The following is a 9,938-nucleotide window of genomic DNA, read 5'->3' on the forward strand; positions in this document are numbered from 1 at the left end:
TTTCTTTTAAGACATAGTGCTAAGTGCTATATTTTGTCTATAATTATAATTAAAATAATAAAAAAAAAACAAATTTCAATGTAATTATGCGTTTATGTATTAGATAAACGTAGTCTATCTTTATTTTGCTATATTATTTAAAGTATTTTATTTTTAATTTGTGTAATTCAATTCCTATTTTCGTATTTTTTACTTATTATTAGTATTTTAATTTCTTTTTTTTTTAAGTTAAATATTAGTATACATTAAATTTTTTTAAGAAAACACGTTGTTTTATTTTGTTATTTTAAATTATATTTAAGTATTTCAGCAATTTCCAGAAATCTTAAATAGGACACTATTTTAACCATTTATTAAAATAGTGAAAATAATATTATAAGATAATATTTCTTCACCTCATGGTATGTTTTTTTTTGTATATTGATGTAACAATATCTATTTTAACTTTCTAAAGATTAAAAATTGCATACAGATATATTTCTTATAAAAAATATTTTAAATTATTCGTTTAATTATAAATTAAAGTATAGGGTTCAAACTGGAACCACAAAATATGACATTAACATTGAGATATCACATGTAACTAAAATAACTTAAGAGGATGCCATACCCGCATGTGTTGTCTCCGTCTTACGCACATACTACATATACAAAACGCGCTCATGCAGTTAGTAGAACTCGCCCAATTTTGGTTCTAGAGTAAAAATACCTATAATGAAATTGAATTGTGACAACATTTCTGAGGGCAAGTCGTTGCAATTTTTTTTTTAAATTTTGAAATATTAAAGGTATTTTAAAAATGTTTACATTTTTTCTATTTCTGAATTATATAATTAACGTTATATTGGGTTTAATGGAAAAATCACAGAAATATTGTCACAATTTAATTTTATAATAGGTATTTTTAATCTAAAACCAAAATTGAGCGAGTTCTACTTAGACTGTGTAAATACGTTTTGTCCATGTCGTACATATGTAATACAGAGACAATAGACGACGTCCTCTTAAGCCTTTTGTGTACTTATCATCCTTAAAATTGTAATTTGTAATGCATTTCAGAAACGCCAATAATCTTAGCAGTTGAGGCGTATATTTAAAAAAAAAAAAAATTAGAGGTAGTTAAAAAATGGGTTGAACAAAAATGTCTAGAATTGTTAATCAAAGTTAAGTCAGGATTGGGGCGAAAATTTTTATTTTTCTTGTTTATATTTTTACTGAAATCATATGTGGTATATTAATTTATTTATGGCCCAAAAAGTATCAATTAATTTTTAATAACTTGTTTGTCTTACTGAAGCTCCTGGACCGGTTTGTCTTGTGTTCAGTAATATAAATCCTAGTCTAAAATATAGTTCTAGTTATGTCCATTTCTATAAGTGTGAAATTGATAATAAATATTAAGAGTGCTATAGTAAAATATACAAGGCATGTGATATATTATGGTCACATAGTTTTCCAATTTCCAAACAACATTCCTCTCTTCAATCTTTTTAAATTTCCATTTAGTATCTATTCAGTAGTAAATATAAATTTAATAATAATATATACCTAATATTAAGAGAGTGCTACTGCTATACCCGCATGGATTCTCTATCTTTTAAACGCACAACATGGCAAATTGTACGCTCAGCAGATAACGTTTAGCTCTGTTAGTTTAAAAATTAGAGTGATAAATATACTCTTATACATTTTTCGTTTTTTTGTCATATTTATTTAATTTGTACAATCTGTATAAAATATATTTACAATAAGCACAATGGAGGGATACATAATAGGTCATGGTTGGCTTGATTGAAGAAGCTATTCAATAATAGCACTTCATGGTGCGATAGACTTACAGACTTATAAAATTTAAAGGTAAGATTATTATCTAGTGAATCTCAGGGTTTTTTAGATTTTAATTTAAAATCAAATTTTAGAGTATTTTTAAATGCACAAGTAATTTATAATTTTAAAAGATACATTTTGTAAAATTTGAATTTTTAATGCTTATAAATTATAACCATACAAATCGTTCTAACTGTAAGAGTGAAATCAACACACTCTAAAATATTGCATTTCTTATTCCACGTAACAATTTTTATTGTGCCAATCTACTCTAAAATACCTTTCCAATGAAACATCAATTTTTCTCTTAATGTGTTAAACGGAGTTATTGGTATATCAAAAAAATGCTTACGTATAAATATATAGAGATAATATCATTATATTTATTTTATTTCAGCTTCAAGGTAGGCTTTTTATCGCTCCCACAACAGCTCTTTAACGTTTCCGATCATCCACATCTTCAATTTTTGTCGTTCCCAGGCTTTCCAAATCTTTTTACACTTTGTCAAGCTATCACTGATGAGCAGTGCCGCAAAAACCGGGTGTGCAGAGCGTGCCGCGCACACGGGCCCCAAGGCTTACATACATTTGGGGGGCCCCGGGCCCAACCTGGAGCAGACACTAAAATTGTCTAAAAACGCAAAACCTTATAGTTACCTACTCACGATCATTTTTTTTAAAGTTAAAACATTAGTGTAGTTGTAGGTATACTAATATTACTTATTAGATTAAGTATGTTAAAATAGAATGGTAAGTTTTAGTATATTATAAAATCAAATGGTACTAGATAGAATCACGTATGTAGTGTGTACTATGTTAGAAAAAGGTGGGTATCAAGATGTATTCAAGTGTCAACGTTTCATACTTTCTTAGTAGATACTTACTATTAATTTTTCTATAAGATCTATTTTTATCGCGTCTATGGGTTGTTGTTTGTCGAATTGTCAGGAGAACAACTGACTGATACTCGAAAACGACGAGGGTTGTCGAGTGACGACGTGCCGTCGTGCCATAAAAGTAATGTTATTACTTATTAGTGTTTATTTATAAACTATTAAAATGTCGTGTTATACCAAGAATAATATCAAAACAATATTATATAATACATACAATAAAAATTCATTTAGGAACGGGCCCAAAAAAATATCGCACACGGGCCACTTATTATGTAGTTGCGGCACTGCTGATGAGTGATGGAACCTACCTTTTGGCCTCTTCCCGCTTGGTCAATACATTATGTCTTACTTTGTCCTCCACACATGGCCAGCCGACTCTAGTATCTTAGCTTTCAGACATTTTTGTATGTTTGGTCTACGTCTATTCAACTCTATTTAAATTGTAAAATAATGTTGTTTAAATTTATGCGGGAAATTTTGGTATATTGTCATATCATACCTTGGTACGTCTTATCTCGGGTCTTGTAACACTATCAATATTACGACCAATCGGGTCGTGGACGTGAAAATATCTATAGCCATCATGGTGATTGTATAAAATATACTAAATACTGTGTTTCATACATCATACCACACTACCACAGACTTGTGTCGCCCTTCGAGACTGTTACCCAATTATAGAGGTCAATTTCATTTTTCTGCTGCCTGCGAGAAATACGAATTCACAGTAAGTAATACAATTGTTTGAATTTATGTTAAGAAAGTACACCTCTGATCTTCGCGAAAATATGATAGATTCCGGCTGAAATATTTTAATTAACTAGGTACCGACGGTGGTAATTATGTATATCTCGGCAGCTCGTTTCTGTCTCGTATCTATCGAATAACATAATCGTACCTCAGTATCTGTTCTTGAATATTATTCCATACAGTATTTCCAATAAAATATGCGTTACCAGCATAATCGAATCTAAGTATTTTCATTCGTTATTGCCATAAATCCTTAGGATCTATCTGGATTTAGATTTTGAACACTTTTGTTCCACCCCATCCCCAAATAGGGTGGTGATAATACTTACTGTTGAAAGACGTAAAACTTGGCACCTATCTCGTTTTATATATATATATATTACTTATTGTAAGTTCTGCCTGAGTCGTTAACCTAGCCGAAATTGTCAGAATGTCTCAATACTTGATTCCAAATAAGAATAAACCGCTTAACAACTGAAAAATGACCTACAAATTTTGGACCTCTCGGCATTTTTTGAACAATTTTACTTAGTCAAAAGGTAATAGCCGAACCAAGACCAGTTTTAGTCCGCCACTCGATTTATTCTTTAATAGAATATAGTATAATCCTGCAATATATACTTCAATGACTATTATTTTCACCATTGATGATAATTTTGCCTTGTTAATAACTGTTATCTCATTATTTTTTATTAATGTAAGGTTAATTCAGTAGCAGCATTTCAGTACACTTAGAAGTTAGATTTACTGTATTTAATATATCAACATAGCTACTCCATTATAATTTTACTTACTACCTCTAGATGGCAGATGAAAAATTAAGTCGCAAGATGATTTTCCCATACACATTTACATCTAAGGTTGCCCAGTTTCCGTTCAAATTACATTTCAATAATCATTGGATGTTTCCATGGTTCATTGGAGCAGCTGTAATGGTTTCACCAGTATTTTATTTAATGCAGAAAGCGGGTAATTATATATTTTATAATATACCAGAAGTACAAATATGTGAGCCAAATTACATTTTTTTTTAGCCAACTGTGAAGCTAATGTTAAGATTTGGGCTGAAAAAAGAAGGAAGGAAGAAGAACACCACAAACACAAGTGGGATTGAACAAGATTCTGAGAAGCTGCGTAGAAAATAAAAACAAAACAACTGTCATTCAATATTAAAATTTAATTTCTAATAGTGTTACTGCGAATTTTATAAAAGTATTTAAAATAATTATAATGTAATATACATCATAGTTCAGGTTACATTTTCCTTGACTTTGGTCCATTTTTCACTAACTTTCCACAACCATTCAACTGTCTTTTGATCGCGTGCTCGATACGGCAATGGTATTATTTTAAAATTACTAAAAGAAACACATAAAAATAATATTATATAGGTATTTCAGTATTTGGTATAATTTAAAAGTAATACTTTTTTTTGAAAAATATGTTCAAATAAAACAATTGTTGCATTTTGGTTAGTTTGATAAAAACTATAATTGTGACTTAGAATTTTAAAAGTAAGGTGAAAATTACCTGATGAATTGTCCGCTAATGTCTTCAAGCTCCGGGTCTAAAGCTGCATGAACCAAGGTCTGCGATCCTTTAGCTGGTGATTTCAAAAACAGCCATGCAATTGGTTTTATGAAAAATCTGGTAACACTATTGTAATATGGTAAATGTCTTGAAATATCTGTTGTACTGATACCAGGATAGACTGCATTTACTGTGACTCCAGTATCTGTAAATTGAATAAAGATATAAGCTAAAATTATTATGGTGCGTTTATAATTAAAAATGCTAATGGTTATATTGCAATAAAAACCTAAATCACATGTAGGTAATGTTAGCATTATGACTCAATACAGTATTTAAAATAGGTGGGTATAATTAATTCACAAACCTTTTAATACTTCAGCTAATTTAGATGTGAACATAAGATTTGCAAGTTTACTTTGGTCGTATGCCTCTTCTTCATTGTACGACATATCAGAATTTAAATCTACTTTATTGATTTTACTATTTCCATGTTTCAGCGTTGTCACATTGACGATTCGACTGGGAGCGCTTTTTTTCAAAGAGTCTAAAAGTAAATTGGTTAACAAGAAATGGCCCATATGATTGACACCCAAATGAGTTTCAATTCCTTCTTTGGTTGTGGATTTACTGCACCTCATAACACCAGCATTGTTGATCAAAACATCCAATCTATTAAATTCTAATTTAAAAGTTATAATTTAATTATTTTACAGGATATACAAAATATTAAAATGTAAATTCAAACCTTTCTGGAATTTGTTAGCGAATTCTCTGATTGATTCTTGTGATGACAAATCACATTTTCGACAGTATAGTCGTTTGTTTCTAGACATAAGTGCTAGCTCAACTCGACTCTGTTCTAAGGACATTTATCGATTAAAAAAAATATACATATGGGTATAAAGTATAATTTAATAATTTAGTATTATATTATTTAATTAGTGTAAATTCACGTAAGTGCTAGCTCAACTCGACTCTGTTCTAAGGACATTAATCGATTAAAAAAAATATACATATGGGTATAAAGTATAATTTAATAATTTAGTATTATATTATTTAATTAGTGTAAATTCTAACTTATTAAACATAATTGAACCGGTTAAACTATGAACTAAGTTAAAGCACAGGTTCAAGAGTATCAATGTCATGTAATACAAAGTCAATATATTATATTTGCATTAACCTTTTCACATTTTACCATATCCCGACACGCCATTACAACTGTTGCGTTTTTAATGGCCAACATCCTAGCAGCTTCTTTTCCTAGGCCGGTATTCGAACCCGTAATTATGATCACTTTGTTGGCAGCTGATGTCCTGATTTTGTAATCTTTTCCAGACAACATCTCCCTAGAAGAAAATAAAAAAATAACAACGGTGCGGTAAATTACTTGGCAGGTAGCTGGACCTGGACGTAAAGCAATATCTTAGCGGTAATATAAGAACGTACTTGATCAAATAAGCACCACCGCATACCGTACCAAAGACACTGACATAGATCAAAGGCTTAGGTATTCTGATCATATTGCGTTAGATATATAAAGTCCCAATGAAGTAACTCTAGAATTCGAGAACAATAACTACGGTTTTCTAATATATTATTATAGGTATCACTTAATAAAATATGTGAATTGCATTTTTTTGTGTATTTTAGATTTGAACTTGTCTATTCAGTAGTTGTCTTATACTCTTTATAGTTTATCGGATGCGGTGTCGGCGTGTTGGATAAGTGATAAAAAAAAAAAAAATAGTTCCATGTTCTGTGATGAATTTGAAGACCACTGTGACCAACACAACGGCGCGACTACGACCTCGCAGCCGCGGTAATCCACCAAGAATCACAGTCACACCTATTTTTCCTTTGATTATAATATGTATAGGTAGGTTGGTAGGGTCACAAAATAGACTAAATTTAAACTATTCTGTGGTAGGTATTCAAATTCTGAATGTTTTATTTGGTATTTGGTAATTGGTATTCTGATTTCATAAGCCGTATTTTTTATATACTTGACAAATGACGGGTACTTAGAATTTTTATACCATTTAAGGAGTGTCCTGTGCTGGTAAAAATTAAATTTTTTCAAATGAGAACCAATATTTTTTAATGTAAACAAATAGGTAAATTGTTCAGTAAACTTTTTTTGTTGAAAATTTTGATTCACAAATCAAAATTGAACGAGTAATTCCTGAGTTAGTAAAATGTATGTTCTAACTTTCTAAGAATATAAGAGTGTTTAAAGAAAATAACAAAAATATAAAATATAATATGTAATTTTTTATCTAGTGTCTATAGTTATTGTTTGTTATATACAAGACCCTGGATTTCTTCAAAAAAATCGAAGAAAACAAATATTTTTTAAAAGGAGGTTAGTATTCGGAATAGTTCAATAATAATAATTCGTGTGATATTTATTATTCATATTTCATATTTAAATACTATATTTGAATTTCACATAAAAGAAATTATTTTCCTTAAAATTAGTTTTTAGTATTTAATTCTTTTGTGCGTGCGACTAACAATAATTATTACCTATAGGTAACTATAGTGTCCTAATTCTTTAAATAGTATTATACGAACACTCAAAGCAATACCAACTATACTGCTGTCTATTATACTACAATGATTTTTTTCAATATTATCATCTATGATCAATCCTAACATTCCTAATAATCCTAACTATATGTACCAGCAACTACTAACTACGGACCATAGTCGTAAACTGTAGGTTTGGGAGGGGGTGTTGTAAAGGGGGGATAATTCCCCCTTGGAATTTTGTAAATTAATTGGAAAAGAATTATCCAAAAGGTATTTTAGATTTGTAATATTTATTTTATCAAAGAAAGTATAATATCTTTTTTTTTTTTTAACATTTATTAGTAAATACACGATCTGTAATTATTATTTTACAAAAAGCATATGTGATGGAGGAGAGGACATGGCTTGAGGGAACAGGATATAAGAAGCCACCCATTGGAGGCATTTAAGATCTACTATTTTATGTTTAAAATATATGGGTTATTCATATTTTAAAATATTATGGCAATGAACCTTGCTGAAAAGCACAATATGTTAAAATAATTCGTATAACTATTCTATATGGAAACATTATATGTTTTTAATAAGTATCATTTTAATATATTTCAATTGATACAAGTTTATTGTAAACTCGTATAATCAATATCGAACAAAACGTTATACAACAAAGTAGGTTTAGAAGCGCAATAAGTATTTAATTATATGGAAGTCATTACCACAGACTCATATAAAAATCGAGGGAATAAACCTTATAATTAAAATCGAGATTTTACTATTATTCCTTTTTAATTTAACTGTCACTCGGTATCAGCAAAATATTGTATGGCATATTCATTTTACTAATTCATATTAAAACGTCAGATGACAACAATAAATAATTGTGCCTTTGATAATCCAAATACAAAGAAAGGATTTTAGTTTATTAAAGTTAGAGAAGCCGAGGAATATGATATAAAATAAATTACACACGACACTATACGCATCTTTATTCTATGACTATACGCATCCGGTTATTGATTATCAACAGATATAAATCTAAATTAGGCGAAATCGAAAATACTGTTACACAATAGGTTAGGTTAAGTAACTAAATTCAAACGGCACAAGTGAAGAAATCTAAAAAAAAAAATTAATAATATTTACGATTCTTATTATTAGGTAACAGGTAGGAAATGATTGGTTTCAGTTACGGTCAATTTTTAACAAAAAGTTAAAATCACTTAAATATTTATTTTTTCAAGAAGGTATTACATTTTATTAGAGCAGCACATTATATGTAACATGTTCCTTTTATTATGTCATAAATGTGAAATTAAAATTAAAAGAGACTTTTTTAAACAATATTTTTAAGTAAGATTTATTACAGTACCTAATCATTTTTATGAGAAAATCTATTACAATAATACACAACCAAATAAAAAAAAAATATTTTCAGACATTTTATATTAATTGCGTTTTCGATTAAATCTTTAAATAGTAGGTACTTACAGATTTAATTAATCATTAAAATATATTATAAAATCTTCAGATTACTGCATATATATGTTGAATGGTTATAAGAGGATAATCATGAGAAAGAACGAATTACATTTCTAGGTTTAAAAGTAATAATACGAAAAGGTCCTACTAATGATTCTCATCAAAATCTTCTGCGTTATATACTTATATCAAACATTGTTTGAAATAATAATAAAAACATGAAAGTAGCTGAATTGCCTATCAAAAAACGCCTGGTAAACAACATCGTATAATTACTATAATGAACGTTTTTACGTTTATGTCATAATATTAATTTCGTTTAATCAATCATAATCGTTCTTATATTTTCAAAAATAATATTAAACAATACAACTTTATTCATACTTAAAATTTCTTTTTACGCATCCTGTTTTATCTTTTATCATTTTGTAAATAAAACGCAATTAATGTACCAGGATAAAAATACCTCAACGAAATGGCTATAAATTATCACAGTAAAATATTTTCCTTCCTATTTTAATGGATATTATAATAGTTTTTTGATTTATTAACAAGTTTAATCATTGAAGAGTTTCTATTTGAATATACTTTAAACTAACCAATCCCAACATTTATACAAATTCTATGAAATTAAAACTTAACAAAAAAAAAAAATTAATTGAAGTGTTATCATTGTCTAAAAAAAATTTCATCAGCCAGAGTGACTTAATTAGAACGAATGGTCCGCAACGGAACACATTTATATGCATAAAGTTACGTTCATAAATCGCACTTTTAGCTCCTGAAAGTTCATTTAAAGTTTGTGGGACTACATTGGAATAATCCATTTCAGATCCTGCTACCATGGATATGAATCCGATCGTCAGGTAGGTTCGATCGTATTTTACAAACAGTAAAAATAATAATAAATATGCAAGA

At 28.8% G+C, this 9,938-nt stretch overlaps 1 protein-coding gene and 1 long non-coding RNA gene across 2 annotated transcripts; one reads left to right on the forward strand and one right to left on the reverse strand.

Moving 5' to 3' along the window:
• Positions 1–3,309: 3,309 nt before the first annotated feature.
• Positions 3,310–4,742, forward strand: LOC100159400. Its single transcript, XR_511034.3, has 3 exons — positions 3,310–3,450; positions 4,277–4,442; positions 4,508–4,742. It is a non-coding gene; the product is annotated as an uncharacterized LOC100159400 (long non-coding RNA).
• On the reverse strand, positions 4,631–6,700 carry LOC100161447 (retinol dehydrogenase 13-like). The gene is given in 6 exon segments (NM_001293477.1): positions 4,631–4,831; positions 5,004–5,208; positions 5,371–5,685; positions 5,752–5,860; positions 6,190–6,355; positions 6,456–6,700. Coding segments are annotated over 6 exon segments (978 nt in total). The 5' UTR covers positions 6,530–6,700; the 3' UTR covers positions 4,631–4,722.
• Between the last annotated feature and the right edge of the window lie 3,238 nt (positions 6,701–9,938).

This window comes from Acyrthosiphon pisum, chromosome A1, assembly GCF_005508785.2.
Source record: "Acyrthosiphon pisum isolate AL4f chromosome A1, pea_aphid_22Mar2018_4r6ur, whole genome shotgun sequence".
NCBI classification, from domain to species: domain Eukaryota; kingdom Metazoa; phylum Arthropoda; class Insecta; order Hemiptera; family Aphididae; genus Acyrthosiphon; species Acyrthosiphon pisum.